Source organism: Mesoplodon densirostris, chromosome 16 (genome assembly GCF_025265405.1).
Source record: "Mesoplodon densirostris isolate mMesDen1 chromosome 16, mMesDen1 primary haplotype, whole genome shotgun sequence".
Taxonomy (NCBI): Eukaryota; Metazoa; Chordata; class Mammalia; order Artiodactyla; family Ziphiidae; genus Mesoplodon; species Mesoplodon densirostris.
Window position 1 is genome coordinate 48,679,861 of NC_082676.1, and position 18,542 is coordinate 48,698,402.

General features: G+C 42.8%; 1 protein-coding gene across 1 annotated transcript in view; it reads right to left on the reverse strand.

The window, feature by feature from the left end:
- Positions 1–15,418, reverse strand: part of CACNG3 (calcium voltage-gated channel auxiliary subunit gamma 3) — an 84,439-nt gene extending 69,021 nt beyond the window's left edge. The window contains exon 1 of the mRNA XM_060078406.1: positions 15,208–15,418. Within this exon, the coding sequence (XP_059934389.1) occupies positions 15,208–15,418 (211 nt within the window). The remainder of the gene's footprint in view (positions 1–15,207) is intronic.
- Positions 15,419–18,542: the final 3,124 nt, after the last annotated feature.

Sequence of the window (18,542 nt, forward strand, 5' to 3'; positions counted from 1 at the left end):
GCTTCAGGGAAGCAAAGACCTGTGAAGATTCTCGGGGACTAACAGAACAGTGGTATCCATGGCCGGGATGAATCCTTGCTGTTGGCAGAACAATGCAGATGGGCAGATTCTGTCTGATCTGTTTATCACAGGAAGATGGTAAAAACCAACACCAAATTAGTTCTTACGTGTGGCAGGCACTGCTCTAAGTGCTGTACAAAGAATAACTCATTAAATCCCTATAATAACTGTATGAGTAAAAATCCCCTTTTTATAGATTAGGAAATTGAGACACAGAGAGATTAGGTAATGCATCCCAAATCACACAACTGTATGTGGTTGACCTGGGATTTGAGGCCAAGCAATCTGACTGTATAGGCTGAGTTCTTAACTACTACACTGCACTGAGGAAGCAGGAAAAAAAGGGAGGGAGGAGTGATTTTTCCAAAAGGCTCCTTTCCCCACCACAGGGCTTATGTATAAAAGGCCTAATTTTGCTCTAAATAACCTGTTCAAAAAACCCTTTGAATCAATCAGAAACACCAGGAAAAATGAAAACTGTACAAAGCAAATACATGGCATGATTTTGAACAACTAGTTAAGTGTTAGAAAGGAGACTCCATCTTTGAATGACTCAGAGATTTCAATGACATTGAAACCAGAAAGAAAAACATGTAATCCTAGAAAACAACTTAGCTTTGCATCAGACATTGTCTACATAATCATAATAATGTTCAGTGGTTTTCAAACTCCAGAATCAATCTATAGCTCCAGCATGGAAGACATTAGCATATTTATAGACTAGAATGCAAAAGGAGTGAATCTTGACCATGAAGAAGTAAAAATATAACCAACAGACATGGGTAGGTGTGTGTGGTGGGGGAGAGTATGTGGACATCCTTATTCTACAAAGTGGGAAGCCAAGACATTCTACCCAAGGTGGTTGGGAAAAGAAATGAAGATTAATGTTATTTTTAGAAATTAGAAAGGTAATCAATACAGAGGGTGGAGTGAGTTAGCTAAATCCTCACCTATTATGGCAGGAAGTCAATAGATTATAAATCAAGAAATAGAAGATAAACATATTCTTTAGAGATGTGGATGTAACCACCAGAGGAAATGAATCAGAAATGGTTCTAAAAAAAAAGAGCTTGCTCAGAGGAGTAGGATTTGGAGTGGGGAGGGGTGAACCCCCTTGAGGTAGATGCTTGTCATTAAAAGCCCTTCCATATGATTTGATTTTTTAAAATAGTGTGCATGATTAAATGTCTTAATAAATTGTAAGATACTTTTTTAAAGCTTTTGAGTAAGTTATGAGTAATTTGACCTGGAAGAGAAAAACATACCCTTTCTAATCTCCTTGACAGAGTAGAGCAGAAAAACAGGGAAATGACATATATTAGAGATTCACCAAACTGGGAGTAGCAGTAGTTCTGGGGGTTAGGGGATGAAAACTTGCCTTGTCTATTTTACTTTAAAAGTTGGTATTAAGAATATGTTTTTGTATTACTTTTATGTTAAAAGTGTTTTAATTAAGAAAATACAGTAGGAAAAACATGACAAAAATCAAATATCCAGGATTGTCTGTAAAAAACAAAAACAAAAACAAAAAAAAAAAACAGTTCAAAAACTTAAAAAAGAGAGAGAAATGTGTCATCACTCAGTTTGTCTCCATGGATCTCTAGAGGTAGGCTGTTTTCCTGTTCTCTTTCCCTTCTGCTTAAGGATAAGAGACCAGGGGGCTCTGAATTCATGTCCACTCCAGCCCCCAACACATGGGAGAGGTCAATTCTCCTCTGTGTGCCCTACACAAGCCCTCCTCGTGCATTCGGCAAATGTGTTTTGAGCACCTATTGTAGGCCAGGCACCTTGGGGACACAGAAGCCCTAAGAGAACATTTCTGTGGTGATTAGTCCCCCTGACTAATCCAGGACCCCCTGCCTTATGCACCAGGAGCATTCTGCACTGTTCGCCTGGGTGCACTCAGCTTCTTCCCTACATAATTGTGAACTTACCAAAGATGGGGCCGTGTCTACTTTATTCTCTGCTGAATCCTTGGCACCTAGCACAGTGTCTGGCACACAGTAGGTGCTAAATAAGCCCTCATAGAGCAGGAGGACCAGGTTGGAGCTCCCCTCAAGTGCAAACCACTTACTTCACAGCTCCTACTGCCTCTCCAGACTGAGAAGAGGGACCAGCATGGGAGAAGATGCCAGCTTGAGAGGGAGAAGGGAGTGAATCTGTGAGTCAGGAAGAGGTTGCTCTACAGGAATGATGACTCCAAGAGCTTTGTAAGATCTGGTAAGCATTAGAAACTTCCATGTCATTGTCATTTCGTTTAAACCCCGTTTCCCCATAATGAGAAATACACTACTGAAGACAGTAAGGGACCATGGCTTGTTTTCAGGGGAAGAAGGAAAGCAATGCTGAAGAGATGCTATTCCACTGTGCCCAGCCTTAGAGAAGCACGAGGGCGAGGTGAGGCAAAAGCTTTAACGATTAGAGCTGAAGTTCTTGCCTGGGGGAAGCAAGGAAGGTCACAGGACAAACTTCTCTTTCTATCAAGCAGCAAATAATTCAGATGAGGAGAAGACTGAGACATGGCAAATTCAAGAACACATCATTCCTGGGATTAAACTCTTTCAAAGGCTTCCAGTTCACTCTAAGTCCAAGTTCTTACAGCTTCCTTCTGGCCTCAACACCCTCACCTATTCTCTTTTCCTCCTCACTCATCCTGTTCAACCCCACTGGCTTCCTTGCTCCTTAAACACCCCAGGCACCTCCCCACCTCAGGGCCTTTGCACCTGCTGTTCCTTCTGCCTGGAAGGAATGCTCTTCCCACCTGGCTTGGTTCTTTACCGCTTTCAGGTTTGGGATTAAATATCACCTTCTCAGGGAAGCCAAACTTGACCACACTGTTTAAAATTTCATCCCCTTTCCCCTCCCTACTTTAAGAGAGTTTGGAGAAAGTCCATGGTCTTGGGCTAGGACTCTCCATTTCCTATGCTCAGCCCCAGGGACTCCAACTGGAAAATCATCGTTGGGGGTGGCCCAGATTGAATTTTCCTTGGTTCAGACCTTATTATCTCTTAGAATCCAACCCCTGCCATTTTCCCACTGCTCAGAGCTAAGCCATCACTCACCACAGAGTAAAAAAGCAGAAAAGAGCAATTATTATGCTGTGCAGCAGACCTTTGACTCAGATTAACATCATTGCCTCTTGATTTGATCTTTTTATTTTTCTCTAAACACTTAGGGCATTTTGACTGCAAGCCAGATTCATCTTTGGTGAAAAGTAGTATTTTGAAAAACCAGAACTTACTCGATAGTACATATTTTAAGACATTTTAAGCTGATAAACAGCTAATTGGTTCTGCTGTCCTGTGATTTGCAAAAGGTCAAAATGATTTGTTGTAAATGTGCATCTGTATTAACTGCTCAATGCCAAAATCAATTTCCACAGGTGACAGCAGAATTTTATAATAGATGGGGTGATGGAAGGCACCTCAACAGTTACCCGTGAGTTTTTTTTTTTTTTTTTTTTTTTGCGGTATGCGGGCCTCTCACTGTTGTGGCCTCCCCCGTTGCGGAGCACAGGCTCCGGACGCGCAGGCTCCGGACGCGCAGGCTCAGCGGCCATGGCTCACGGGCCCAGCCGCTCCGCGGCATATGGGATCCTCCCAGACCGGGGCACGAACCCGTATCCCCTGCATCGGCAGGCAGACTCTCAACCACTTGCGCCACCAGGGAGGCCCACCCGTGAGTTTTTGAATCACTTTAATTTAGCAGGTAGGCATTACTGTATTCCAAGGAAGCTATGCATGATGCTGAATAGCATATGCTGTAGAATATAGAGTGGTGGAAATTCCATTTCTTAAACATGCAGGTATCCAAATATATACAGAATCTGAAGCACAAAGAATAGAAACAGCGCCTGCCAGATCTGTGCACAATATATCCCACACAACATGTATTTTCTTTTTTCCTTCCCCAAGTTTGCACCCAGGGTATTGAAGGAATTTTTAAATGAGACTGTTAAACTACTCTGGATCATTTCTGAGGGGGAAAAAATGGAAAATAAGTGACGGACAAACAATGTTGAGATCTTCAAGTCAGACTTGCTCAAAATACAGGCTGCTGAATTGGCAGGGATTATAGGATATATTATTTTAAAAGTAGTTTGTAAGCACTTAATGGCAGAACAGTGATTGTTAGGGATTAGCATGGATTCACTAAGAGAAACTCAAGGTAATTAAATTACCTACTCACAAGCAATAAATTCAACGTATATTTATTAAGAATCGACTATGTGCCAGGCTCTTGTTCTAGATTAGTGGTTCAGGGAAATGTGGTGGATAAAGAGTATTTGGATGGCAAAACATATGTGATAATATTTCTTACAACATGCAGGTTAAAATATGGATAGATGGTGTTAAGTCATGCTGCCCCAAGCTCATCTCAGCTGCCCATTTCTAGCCTACTCAGCCCCAAGGTCACTAAGAACCAGACCTGGTGGTACACTCATCTATTCCATGTCTGGTGTGGGTTGGGTGCTCTTCCAAGATGTTTTTGGCCTTGGCTGCTGCATGAGAATCAGGCTGCCGAACCCTAAGTACGAGAATTATCCAACCCAGAAAACTTGACTCCTGCCTGACACAGAGTATAAAGCTCAAAGAAGTCAAATGAATGATGTGCCCAAGTCTAGTCCTCAAGAAGTGGGACAGCCATGAACATAATGGCACCCTCAAGTTTTCAAACACCCCAAAGCCAATGTAGAAGATGCAAGAAGCTCCAGTAGTCTGCTCACCTGCGTCTAGTCAGATCTGGAAAAGAAACACTGTTCTTCCAAATGATTGGTGTTGCCTTTTATTTTTTATTTACATTTGATCCAGAGGTGGTGTTTCTTCACAACCTACTGCTATAATGTCTAAATCTTGCTAGCTTTACCATATCTTTTCCTTGACCTTGCTTTCTGGATGTGGAATAAAAATTGACATAGGCTGGGTTAATTATTTTTCACAATAGTTCCAGTCGTTGAATGGTTCAGAGCCAGTGACTGACATCAAACTCGCCTGGATATAGGAGTGGGCAGGTCGGAAAAACCCAGCCCACCAGCCCTGGGCAGTGCAGTGTGTGGTGATTAAGGTGAAGCTTCTGGTTCACGTCCAGCCCTGCCACCACCTAGCAGGTGATCTTTAATTCTCTAAGCCTCAGTCTCCTTCTTGGTGGAACAGCCCTGCTAGTTGTACACTGGGCTATTATGAGAATCAGTTGTATCTGTTTATACTAGTGCTTATCCAAGCAAGTAGAGTACAGTAATGACAGACAGCATAGGGCAGGGTTGGAAACCCAGCTCTGCCTCCTACTAACCACATGCCCCCTGGGTCCCCATTCCTTCATTTGTAAAATGGGGATAATAATAATGTCTACCGTATGAAGAAGGCACAAGGATTAAATGACGTTTGTCAAGTGCTCACGTAGAACAGTGCTTGGCATACAGTATGTGTCTGTTAAATAAATAAATAAATGCTCAGGAGTTAGCCCAGAAATGAATGTGCAATCTGCCCCAGTAATTGTAGCATGGCACACAGAAGGTGTTCATTAAGTGTTAGCTAATTATTATTTTTCTATTTCCTTGGCACCTCTTTCTAGGGTTCTCATGACCCATTCTCTCTTTCTGCAGCTTCCTTAGAAACAGCCCCCAGGATCCATATTATCATCTCACCTGCTTACCGATCCCAGGAGGAAAGGCAGATCTACCCTGGAAGCAGGCCCTCTTGCGCAAACCCAGGAAGTAGCCCACAGATGATGTAAGGAACTTACTTGTAAGGAACTGTCTTAAGCCAGAGAGCTTCTAGTGCCAGACATTTCTGTTCATCTGTGTTATTTTAGAGCAAGCCTCAGTAGACCATCAAAATGGTATTTAAATCCTGAATTCTTTCTCCTCCTTCATCTCTGTTTTTGTTTCTAGTTTTCTTTTTTCTTTTTATTTTTTTCAGTTTTCACAGGTTCCTCTGTTCCTTGCCCCATAGTGTTAACGTTACTTAGGGTTCTGTCAGTTTCCCTCTTTGTAGTCATTGGGGTTTCTCTGGCACTTCTTGTGTACTTCCATGTCTTCAATTACCATCTATGCTTGGATGATCCTAAGTGTCAACCCAGGTTTCATCTCTGTCGTAAACTCTATATTAGTGATTCTTAACACTTATGGAGGATGAGACTCTTTCTATAAAAGTGCCCATTCACATCATATTTTTCATGAAGTTTCATAATCATACGAACCTCATCTGTGGAACTATATGGATGAGTACCTCTGAATAGACTCCCAATACCAGCCGCCTGTTGTGGACCTCAATTTCTTCACCCTCACCCACCCAGTAACCATGTCTGATAGAGTTTACCTTCAATCTGTCTCTAGGGTCTTTTTTTTTTTCATTGCCATCAGAACACAGGTTACCAAAGCTTTCTTCTCTTGCCTACCGCAACAGATATTGTTCCCTGCGTACCTGGCCAGGGGCTGACTTCCCTAGAGACCATCAGAGGGGAAGATCTCATTGACTTTCTTTCAACCTCTCCATGGCTCAGAAAGAGGACATGGACTGTCTGGGCAAAGAACTAAGTGAGAGTTCTTCAGGAAAGAAAAGAGAACCCAACAGAATACCTGATCTGAAGAGTCTATGATAAAGGCAAAAGGTGTAAGAAAAAAAGAAAGCAATTCAACATTCTTGGGAAAACAAAGGGTACTTCTAGAAATAAAATGTTATTATCGATTCCTGCAATGAGATATAGCAGGGATTGGCTAACTTTACTTTTTCTGTAAAGGGCCAGACAGTAAATATTTTAGGCTTTGCAGATCAAGTAGCAAAATCAAGGATACTATGTAGATATTAATACAACAGTAGAGAAAACAAATTTCCATAATTTTTAAATTGACAACATTCAGAATTATAGATGCTGAAATTTGAATTTCTTATCATTTTTATGTGTCATGAAATATTTTGAGATATTTAATTTTTTCTACCATTTGAAAATGTACAATATATTCTCAGCTTGTGGGTTGCACAAACATAGGCAATGGGCCAAATCTGGCCAATGGACTGTAGTTTGCCAACCCCTGAGATGTAATTATGTATCACAGTACACATACATCATTAAGTTTTCAACTTTTAGAATTTTAGAGACAAAGCATGATGACATATATCCATTTATTGATAAGTCTCAACTAAGTGATATATAAACGGGCACTTGTTTTCTTTTGGCTTTCAACTGTGTTATGTCCAATCCCTCATTTTCTTAATGATATTTTGGGCCGATTTCATAAACTTACAGTCACTTTTGGTTGTTAAAACTTCCAGTTGCATATCTGATTGCAAAGCTGTAGCCCCACTCCTCCCTCGTTTATTTTATTTTTCTCACTGTGTTTACTTATTTATTACTCCTCCCTCTTTTAGATGGGAACACCTTCAATATGCTGTGGCAGGGAACAAGAAGGAAACAAAGGACAGAAGTGCCACTTCACTTAGCTGGGTGAGGTTGCGAACCATTATTGTTCATTGCTACTGTTCCTCCAGCTGACGCTAATGGTCCGGTTCTCTGCACACAGGAGTCTATATGTTGACTTTCCGCTGGAGGCACATGCATTTTTTATTGGAGGGCCCTGTGGGGTCTTGCCACTGCAACTTCCTTCCTGATGTGAAGTGCTTGAGTCTGGTCAGTCTTTTCCATCCCACCTTGGCTCCCATCACTGGCAACCCACAGCCCCATGCTGCTGGGTCTGCAGTTGGCCCATACAGTACCCTGTGAACATTTTTACAGGCCCTCCTCCGTTTGGATGGACTCAGTTCTGGACCAACATGCACGGTTTGGGAAGTGGAGCATGAGCTGATTCTCAGCCCCTGCTTGACCCCTAGGCCAGTTAGGTCTGTGCAAGACAACACCTTCATGAACATCATGTAGCCCTGTCTAGGGTCTTCTTGCCTAACAGCCTGCTCTCTTGGGTGGGCTATTGACAAAATGGCTCAGGCTCTCAAGTATCCACCATAGATCCACTCAACTCAGAGACCTCTCTATTCTAAACAGGCAGACCTGCTGCCATTTCCCTCTCTCAGCCCTGGTCTTGCCTCCCAGCTTCCTTGCTAAAATATGCACATGAGCAGATGAGCAGTTGTGCTGCCTAAGCTAATACCCAATCCAGGAATGAGATGCCAGTCTCTCTTTTTTCCAGCCACCCTCAATCTTTATGAATGATTCTTCTTGGAGCCACAGGTAAACTCATTGAGGAACTAAAAGTATTGGAAGAAAGGGTAGTGGTATAAGAAAGTGAACTTATCATTTGTCTTAGCAAATGGATCTTGTCTAAAATGCATGAATCAAGGACTACTGGTCAACATATTATTTAGAGGTATGAAGGAATGAAGGAACCACAAGACACAACTAATAACTAAGGCAGAAACAGATGAAAGTGCTTGCTACTTTTGCTTCCTCGTTGTATAGGTATGGAAACTCATGCTCAGAGGTTTAGCAACTTCCAAAGTCTTGTAGATAGTAAATGGCAGATTCAGGTAAGAACCCAGTTCCACCTGACCTCAAAGCCCCTCCTACTATCTGATATCCTTTGTGGCCACACATAAATTGTTAAAGGCCCATTTGCTCCTACATTGAAAAAGTAGACTCTGGCAGGGTCATGGGATGAAGGAAAAGAAAAACAACCTTGGAGTTTTTTAGGCTTCTTTTTAACCTCAGAAACATTGGTTTTCATTGCAGATAATTCCACATGTCGGAGTTATAATGTTCAAATCGTTAAAACCATAATTCTCCTAAAATACACAGTGAGCTTATGTCAAGTTTTATTCATCAGTGAGGGAACCAGCAGAATGACAAAGCTGGCTCAAAGGAAGATGTTATGTACTCTTTTTTCAAAGAAAAAAAATCTGAGGGTCTTCCCTGGTGAGTCAGTGATTAAGAATCTGCCTGCCAACGCAGGGGACACGGGTTCGAGCCCTGGTCCGGGAAGATCCTACATGCCGCAGAGCAACTAAGCCCATGCGCCACAACTAATGAGCCTGCGCTCTAGAGCCTGCAAACCACAACTGCTGAGCCCGCGTGCCACAACTACTGAAGCCCGCGCTCCTAGAGCCCATGCTCCGCAACAAGAGAAGCCTGAGAAGACTGTGCACCGCAACGAAGGGTAGCCCCCACTCACCACAGCTAGAGAAAGCCCACGCAACAAAGGCCTAACGTAGCCAAAAATAAATAAAATTAAATCTTTTTTTAAAAATCTGAAATAATATCGTTACGTTATATATAAAACTGATTAATGTACTAGAGGGTGAGCAATAGTCCACAACATTTGAGGTTATCTCCTCTAATGAACAGAAATCATTTGTACCTCTACTGAACTAAAAAATATATGTGCATCTTCCCAAGTTTTCGACAAGTAAACATCTAACTATACAACTGGGCCTGAATCTGTAATAAAAGCTAAGTCAAACAAAGGTACATTCCCCCGGAGAATTAGATGACCACTTAAGTAAGCTTGTTAGATACTGCTCTATGACATTAAACATTAAAAGGACACACTCATCTTTTTGCCTGATTTCTTGTTTTATTTTTTTCTTGATGTGTGCTGGTTACCCACACCAATCATCCATGCTAATAGCTTACATTAGTCACCCAACCTTGGATGGCCCGTCATTTGCCTTTATTCCAATCCAGAGATAACATCTCAAATAATTAAGCAAAAAAAAAAAAAAGTATTTTCAAGCCATCTACTTTCTAAGATGGGTAGAATCCTAGGGTCAGAAGGCTGGGTTTGAGGTAGAAAAAAGAGGAGTGCTTTCCATCAAGGATGATGCAGCTAAGAGTAAGATTCAAAACTATTTAACCACAAATAGGACACAAGACGAGCCAATTAGAATGGATGCTTCCATAGGGCTGGAACATGATCGTGATGGCCCTGCTGGGCCAGGTTTTAACCTCTTACTTGGTGGATCTAGTGGATGTTTGAGAGGTTCCATGAAGGGCTTAGGGCTAGTGGTGGGGGTTTGGTGAGGGACTTGGACCAGTTGTTGTTTATCAACAGGGAGGGAAGTATTTCAACATTTTAACGAACAGTATGGCTATACAAACATGTTCTGGCTGAATATTAGTCATGCTCACACCTCAACCTCTGCCACCTTCCCCATCCTGACCTGCCCCCAAACACAGTCATGGTCAGTCTCCCCCATCCTGTCTTAAGACTCCGGCCAATTTCTCTCTTCTATCTGCCTCATGGGCTTTAGGGTCAAGGAGAGTGGAGAGAAAGGAATAAGGAGAGAGTCAGGAGTAGGGAAGAGAGTAAGAGTGTTCTAATGCATTCTGCACCCATGTCCAAGGGAAGGTGCAGCATTAAATCTAGGACAGGGGGAGCAGAAGTGACTACTTGGTACTGTTTCTAAGCTCTAGGGATATAGTAGTGCCCCAAACAGACAAGAATCCCTGTACTTATGGAGTTTATATTCTGCTGGGGGCAGATAGGAGATGTGAAAATTATGAGTTAATATATGTGAAAGCACCTAGCATGGGCTTGGCACATAGAAAATACTCATGTCCTTCTCCCAGCCTTGTCCTCAACCGCGCCTTTGAAGCTTCCCCGAAGGCTTCTGAACACATAAATAAAGCTGGAACCCCATCTGGCTGAAAAAGTCAACCATCTGGAGATTTGGAAATATGGGGGAATTTCTAATGACTGGCTAATTTTTTTTTCAGTTTTTCAGCCAGATGTTTGATGTCATCCAGGCCCATTGTAGCAGAAATAGCAGTTTATTGAATCTCTTTTTCATAATTTTAAGTTCCCTGTCCTAAAATCCTAAGTGGGCTTTCTTTTCTTAGTAGGCAATATTTTAATGAATTGAATAAGTGATTATTGACTAATAAAGAGCAATTCGGGAATCAAAAACGAAAATATCAGAAATTTGGATTTAAAGGGGCTTTTAGATAATTTCCAGGACTCAAAAGGAAGCCCATGGGTCAAATTCAGCCGTAAAGTGAGTTTGGCTTGGCTGGCACTGCATGTTTAAAAAGTTAAACTAGTTGCCCACATTTTTAAAATCAGGAGATTTAACATCTAGCTTTTTAAAATTTGGAATATTGGGCCAAGTTTGCTATACATTTCCCCAGAGTAAAGATCGACTCAAGCCATGTAGTAATTGTTTCCAATGTGCCACAGTCCGCACCACTCTCTGTTGCCCACACACTGAGACCAGGTTTCAGTTACCTTATATCTTCTCAAACACACTCTTACTCCTTCCCCCACCCCAATATAACTGAGGTAAGAGGACTGTGAGATGTTTGTTTCACACTTTACATTACCTGCCGAGTCCACAGGGACCTTTGGATTTGTTACTTCCTAATCTTATCTGAAGCTCTCATTTTAGAACTGGGTAAACTGAGGTCCAAAGGAGGAAATAGCGTACACAATTCACATAACTATCAGTGACAGAAATGTGATTAGCACCCAGGGTTCCTTGCTACTAGGCCAGTGGTCTTTCCATGATCTAAACACATCACTTTGATTATAACTAGGACTTCAAGAGGTTTCTTAATGAGAGAATCACATAAACATGTTCTCATTCAAATTCACACACCGCCATTGAAATCACGCAGCAGGTAGGGGCACTGCTTTGTGAATGCCTTGCATGTTTTCCAGCTAATGAGTCAGGCATTCATTCTGGCTTCTCAGTGTAGATGTCTCTACATAGGTCGATTGTTTTTTCATTCAAAGAGTGTCCTTTGCTGCCTCTGAGTTTTTGCCTGTCTGGTGGCTCCTGCCCCCATGCAGAGGCTGCATAGACATGCTGAGTGTTCTGGGATCTGGGGCTTCTGAATGGAAAAATCCATGTGTCAGGGCATTCTCACAAGCTAATATTTGTACCAGTAGCAACCTATCCACTAGAGCATGAATTAATGCTCCCTAGCAAGTGCTCAGTGAAGCAACATGGCTTAGGTGAAGCAGTATCTGCTGAGTTTAGGTATGTGACCTTGGGCAAGTTATATAACTTCTCCTGGCCTCAGTTTTCTCATCTGTAAAATGAGGCTAATACTTTTACCTGCATCATTGAATGCATTTGAAGATGAAAGTTATTTTTTCAAAATTCTTAGCACAATCCTAGCACATAATAAGTGCTAAATATAAATGACTTTCTGGTGAGTTATAGAAATGAAAACTGGAAACATCTCTTCTCTCACTTGAGAGACGTGATCCTTCCTAACACACATGGTCATTCCCAGACCCATTGTAAACACTCAGCATGTGTTGGCTTTAATATCGTAATTGCTTGGAGGAGTTTTAGAAAATTAAGATTCCAAGTGATCCACCACAGACCCATGGAGGCAAAGAACCTAGTTGTGGGGGCCTGATAATCTATTTTTTAAATCTCCCCATATGATTCTGTTGACTAGTTAAGACTGGAAACAACTGATGTAGTTTTCTTATACTTGAATATCTTTGGTGATAGACAACTCATAACTTCTGAAAGCTCCCCATGCCATATTAGATAGTTACTTATATTGAGGTAAAACCTGTTTTCTTCTAGCTCCTACTTTTAACCCCTTGAGGCCACATAGGACATTTCGAATCTTTTTTCCATATGACAGCCCTTCAGATATTTGCAGACAGCTGTCATGTCCCTCTGGAGCATTCTCTTCTTTTGTATGAAATAGCCACATTTTCTCATGACTCTTGAAAAAGTATGGATGCCCGCCCCCCCACCCACCCCAGTTATCCTTTAACACTTAAAGGACCAGAAAAATGAGGATGCTAAGCCTTTGGGAGACAGGACATACTGAGCAGGAGATGGCTGTATACCTTCATTACAGCAGAGGATGGATGCTGCCTACTGCATGTGTCTTCCCATGCAGAAAGCAGAGGTTCCTGCAAATTCCTTGAACACTTGATATGTTCATTACATGAAGGAAAATCTTGGCTTCAGATTTCAGCCAGGCCTATCTAGGTGTTGAGTATATGGGTGTAGACATAGCTAAAATTTTATTGTGATTCATTAAAGTTTATGCATCTTACTGTATTAATACTTCGAAATGTAAAAAAAAAAAAAATAGCTGGGCCAAATTGCATGGAGACTGCAGGAAATTTTCTCAGAAGAATTCACCTGACCAAGAACATATCTTAGATTAATCTAATTTCTTCTTGATTCAAATTCTCACTTCTCCCACTAAGCCCACAGAATACCTGGGTGGGGTTCCAATTCCTTGTACAAACTGTGGGTGTAGGAGATGATGTTGGAGAAAAGAGAAACCATCAGTTGAGAAATTCTGAGTAAGGATTCAGGAATTTCAGGCCCTAAGGGGGGAGGTCAAAATTGGTGATTAGTTGTGAATTCCCAGGTTTAGGTCAAGGGGGCAGAAGAATTGGAAATAACTGAAACTTGGTCTACGTATGTGCCATTTCTGGATTGGGAGGCACCTCAGATTTTTTATGCCAACTCTGGAACCATGTAAGCATCAAAACATCCACCAAATCTCAACTTTATGAAAGATGACTCAATTCTTTATTGTTAACATAGGAAAGGGAATTATGATATTTCCTTAAGGTAAATGACTTCACCATATCTGATCACAAATAATCACAGATATTAGATTTTTGTCAATGTTTAGGAAAGAATTTCCATCAGTACCTTGTATACAATAAGAGCTTTGGATAGTGCTAATTCATGACCACCTATTCCAAATTAATTATTTACCAGATTAACATACTGAGGGTTGGATGGGTAAATGTCTCAGCCAAGGTCACACAGATAGTTTGCAGCATTACCCAGGTGTTCAGACATCAAATAAAGTAATCCTTGTTGCATTTAAAGTAGTCCTTTCCTACCTGGGTTTCCCACCAGTTGCAAATTTGCGATGGAAACAGAATCAACTCTAGTAGTGCTACAGTCAGGAGAGCAGTTGTTCAGAGTGTCAGAACATGGGAGGAAGGCCAGGCAATGATGCAACATTACACTAGCAAGTGATGTAATAGCATGATTTCCTAAGCAATTTACATAAATGCAACTTCTCAAGAAGCCCTGACAAATGCCAGCCAGTAGGAATGCAGTCATGGAGAACCAATGGCAGGCAGGGGCGGAGAGCACATAGGAAACACAGATTTCCTTGCTCATCACTATGACAAGCTTCACAGATTCCTCAGAAGCCTGAGAAAACTCCCTTCTGCCCCTCTAATCCAGTGCCTTCCCTCAGGCACATAGGCTCTAAAGAGCTTTGGTTTCCTTCTCTATTTTCCTGGTTACTCCTACTGACATCCAGGCATTGCCCAGTGATGCTGAGAGTGACTCCTGGTGTACTGAAAGCAAGTTTAGTAGTGAGACAGGCTACCTAAGAGCTTGACATTCTAAAGTTGGTCTGTCCTCTTCATTATAATTTAGAATGAATCCTCAGTTTTTTGAATGAGAAGTGGTATGCTGTGATTCTTGGAGAATCATTCTTATGCAAATGTCATAGAAATATATTTGTTGGGTTTGCAGATGCTTTAGGAAAGAAGACAGGTGGATACCAAATATCAAGACTTCAGTTTTGTTTTTTGATCTCAAATGGAGATGTATTAATAAGTTTTCTTAAAATGTGTGTGTGTGGGGTGTGTGTGTGTGTGTGTGTTTAGAGGTTCATATATGTTAGTCTGGAACTTGTTGGCAATGGAAGTTCATGAAAATATCTAGTTAGACCAAACTCAGAAGAAACTGATGAGACTATGTTGAGAAATAAGGAAACAGCGCAGAGTGTGCCAGGCTAGGTCAGAATCAATCTGTCTCTCTCTCTCTGTCTCTGTCTCTCTCCCCCTCCCTTTTCCCTCCTCTTCTCTTCCTTCACCTCTCCCCCACTGAAATGCAACTTAAGCAGAGCCAAAGACCCCATCTCAAGCCAGAGATCAAAGCAAAGCAGTTCACAATATACCTAGAGATTTTAGATTTGAAGACATTTTCTCAACTGCAGAAGCTGCCTAGAGTGCCACAAAATCTCATCTCATGAAGCTTATACCAAAAACAATCAACAAGACCCAACCCTTTTATCCCACACAGCATTAGTCTTGCTTGGAACAATCTGGACATCTGCACATTCTCGGCAATAATTTGAACTATCTCTCTTTCCCCATCACTGCCTCCATCTCCCCAACGACACATGGGAATAGCAGAATATCAGAAACTGGATTATTTAGGGCCATTGAGAGGAATTTGTAAATACCTTCTAGGCAGCAGGTCCTCCACAGCCCTGAATGGGTCATTACTTCTTCATTCTTCCTGCTGGTTTCATTATCACTTGTAGATTTAGTCCTGCACACACCTCTGGAATATAACCAGTAGTCCGTGCCCACTGCAATGGTCATTAAACTAAAAGCTGCAAAGGCTCCCACAGTAGTGATCAACATCTGGATTCCTCTGTCACACATCCTCATACTTCTTCATGGTACTCTAGATGGCTGGGGGTTGGAGAGGGAGGTTCAATGCCAGAGGGGAAAATCACTCTGCAGCTGGGTAACCTAGGACAGGCCCTTCCAAAAATTCAGGTCTCCTTTTGTCAGCATCCACAGGGACTTTGGGAAAGCTGGGATTTCCTGTCTGGAGCTCTCTCCAGTTCCCTGGGTCGCCTATGGCCCTCGGAAGGGTGCAGGCTCCAGGGGGTTGGTCCACATCACTGCTGCCTTCTGAGGGTCCCTGGGTTCCTTTCATTCCTCAGGAGCTTGGTGAGCATGAGGGTCCGTGCAGGGCATGGCTCTGGAGCCTGGAGCTGCCAGCTCGGTTTGAGATGCGCCTGTTTCTTCACAGCCCCGGGAGACTCAAGGCAAAGAAATCCAGAGAGGTCTGTGTGTGTGTGTGTGTGTGTGTGTGCGTGCGTGCGTGTGTGTGCGAGCGCGTGTGCTGGGGGTGAGGGCGGATGGCAAAAAATAGCGCTGCTGGGAGGCGAGTCTCTGAGAAGAGTGTTCATTGCTTCCCCAGCCTCCCAGGAAAGCTCTCCGCCAGCTCCCGACACCCCCGCTCAAACTGGAGAAAAGACAGTCCCGGGCGGGGGCCGAGAGGTTGCCTTGGAGGGCAAAGGTCTGCGGTGCTGAAGGGACAGCTCCCCGCCTGTTGCCCCGCCTCTGCCTTCTTAACGCCCAGTTTTAAGCCCGTGGTGCTGAAGGGACAGCTCCTCCGCTGCGGCTGCACCCCCCGCCTTTCCAGCGCCCGGGCCAGAGACCTGGGGTACTGAAGGGTCTGTCTTCCCCCCGCCCTTCCCAGGCCAGCCAGCCTGCTCGGCTCTGCCTAGTCAACCCATGCTCCGCGCAAAGTTTCGGGAGACCAGGGTAGTCAGCGCCCCGGCTCCGTAGCGCTGCAGCACGACCCTGATCCTCCTCTCCCGCTCCCGGAAGGGTTAAGGACATGGGAAAGGGAAAGGAGCCCGCAGCGCACTCTGGCGCTCTCGCCGCTCCCACCCGACGCGGCATTCCCCCCCAACCCCCAACCCCCAAGGAGCCAGGCAAGTTTGCCTTTTGCTGCGGGCGCCGCTGAAGCCCATCGGGGAAGACCGAGTCTTCTTAAAGGGGCCGGCGATTCCGGGCGACGGTTCTATGGCTCACTTGGGCGGGCAAAAAGTGTTGTCATAGGCACATCTGTGGATAGTCTGTCTCAATTTGGTTCCCCAGAAAACAAACCAATATGTCTACCCTCCTTTCTCTGGAGCTCTGGTTTACACTGGAGACAACGTGCTCAGACCAGACCCGGAGCTGTTCATATACATATGGTCATGTATTACTAAAAGACAGAAGGAGCTAGAAGTATGTAGACTCTCTTATATACACATTAGGAATTTGGGCTGAGGGGGTGTGAGATTGTGGTCTCTGAAAACACATATATTTTAACAACCCTACATTTGGGGGTTGGCAGTGGTGATGGATTCAAGGTGGCAGAGTCACTGAAAATGTCAGATTCTCTTCAAAGGTCCCTGGGATGTTCATTTGTTAACATCCTTGTCTAAGTTAGACTAGGAGGCAGGTGAAGTTGGGTTTGCTTTCCTTGTTAGTCCAAAGTGCAAATGTCAGTTCATACCTGAAAGCTAGTGAGATGCTTCCTTAGAAATAGCCAATGCTGCAAAGGATCAGCATTTAATTTAACTAGCTTTTTGTTACTATGTATTCTGAGCACACCGAATACACTAAGGACAGTCCACAGAATGCCCTCATTATTTTCTTTCCTTTAGCATGATGGTACAGATACCCAGAGGTCAGGTGTTTGGAATTGAGGCTGCGTGGGTTGTTTCTGCCGTCCCTGAGATGTGTTCATAACCAACTGTCATATTTGAATGTTACTTAACTGGACAAAAAAAGATAATGTGCCATCTCTGGCTCTCCATCTGAGAGCGTCTATCTAGGTGAATGAGTTAGCAGCAATGCATGGAAGAGTTCTCAAATGCAGCTCACAACTGCTTGGTGACTCTGCTACTTTTTACTTTTTTTTTTTTTTTTTTTGGTTTGTTTTTGGTCTCAAGTTCACTTAAAGGCTTGGTTCTTGGTGTTAGATACACCTGCGCATGCATGTGTATGTTTGAATATATAGTCATCATGTGACTGTTTGAATGTTTACCTGTGCCGTGTTCAATTTAGTTATGAGTTCTGAATGACTGGGAATTTGTTGTACAAGTAAAGCAGGTGTGTAAAGATATGTCTGTACCTGCAGCAAACTGCAGTAAGCCTGTTTGCTGCAAATGCATAGCTGTGTGCATTTGTGGGTGTACATGCTTAAGTATAGGTATAGTGTAGGTTTATGCACCTACATGCACTTACTTGCATATGCATGTGTCGTGGATCACAAACACTGATTTGTGGGCAGGAAATAGAAATACTGAAATTTTGCCACATAACCAAAATAGAACAGATAAACTTGGGGCCAAGACCACAGCTAGTCATATCCCAGAAGAATGATAGGAGGTAATGGGGAAAGATGTACAAGGCCTTCTATAAGTTACTTATTGTTTTTTCTTTCCTGAAAAGAAAAATTGCTTCTCAGTAAATGTCCTTTTTTTTTTTTTTAAAGGAAAAAGCCATATGTAACATGGAGGTGAAGTTGGTCTTTCCTGAGAAGTGTTACTAAATTAGTGAAATTTTCTTTCCCCATCTCTGAAACTTAAATAATATGAAGTAATTAATAATGACCAAAGCAGCTGTTCCAGGATCTGTTTGTTTCTTCTCTTCTTCTGATAGGAGTGAGAAAGGTCTTTTCCCAAAACAGGATCATGTGATTGGAAAGTCAATGGGCTTTGGGCTTTGGAAGAGTGTGCTCCAATCACTCCATTCACCAGACGCACAGTAAGACAAAAGCAACTCCTGCTCTATCTCCTTGGTCTGTAATATAAGCCCAATAGACAAGGTATGGTTCCCAGAAGGTCCAGAAGAAAGGAATCAGGTATCCAGGGAGACAGTGTGGGGTTGGGGAGATGGGTCAGGAACTCAGGCAGATGAAGGCGACAATCATGGGTCAGGATGTGGACAATTTTTCTGAAGGAGAGAAAGGGCTCAACATAACAAGAATGAAACTTTATACTGA